Below are 570 nucleotides of genomic sequence, written 5' to 3' on the forward strand. Positions count from 1 at the left end.
TTCCCTTCCGCTTTCCCGCCTTTTCGTGCAGCGATGAGGAGGATTATGAGTCGGACGACTCCTGGTTGGTCCGTGACTACGAGGACGAGGACATGGCACGTCGGCGTAAAGCACGCAGGTACCTCCCTCCCCTCCCTTCCTTCCTTCCTCCTCCGCTTCTTCCCTCCTTGCCTCCCTGCCAGCTCATCCTCCCCCCGCCCCCTCGCCCCATGATTCTCCATTCCGATCGCGCTTCCCTCCACTCTTCTTCCTTGCCCTCCCTCCCTTCTGTAGCGGTCGACGCGCGGACGCCCTCACCAACGTGGATCAAGACCTTCTCGAAGATCTCATGGCTGTGTTCCCAGAGGAGGAGGAGGTACTTCTTGTCTCCCTCCCTCTTTTCCTCCCTCCTCTCCTCCCTCCTTCCCTCTTCTAACTCCCTCTCTCCCTCCTTCTCTCCCTACCCTCCTTCCATCCATCTCGTCTCTACCTCTCTTCAAAATTTTCCTGCTATCTTCATACGCCTCTCTATGGCTGACATTTTGCACAGGACGAGGAGGATGAGGAAGGGGAGGAAGAAGCAGGGGAGGC

At 58.1% G+C, this 570-nt stretch overlaps 1 protein-coding gene across 1 annotated transcript in view; it reads left to right on the forward strand.

Annotated features, from left to right (window-relative positions):
• The window catches only part of NGA_0478100 (transcription elongation factor spt6), a gene marked incomplete at both ends in the record, with an annotated part of 9,027 nt that extends 8,990 nt beyond the window's left edge, over window positions 1-37 (forward strand). Inside the window, one exon of the mRNA XM_005853414.1 lies at window positions 32-37. Within this exon, the coding sequence (XP_005853476.1) occupies window positions 32-37 (6 nt within the window). The remainder of the gene's footprint in view (window positions 1-31) is intronic.
• Window positions 38-570: the final 533 nt, after the last annotated feature.

The sequence above is a fragment of the Nannochloropsis gaditana genome (genome assembly GCF_000240725.1).
Source record: "Nannochloropsis gaditana CCMP526 unplaced genomic scaffold scaffold904, whole genome shotgun sequence".
NCBI lineage: Eukaryota > Eustigmatophyceae > Eustigmatales > Monodopsidaceae > Microchloropsis > Microchloropsis gaditana.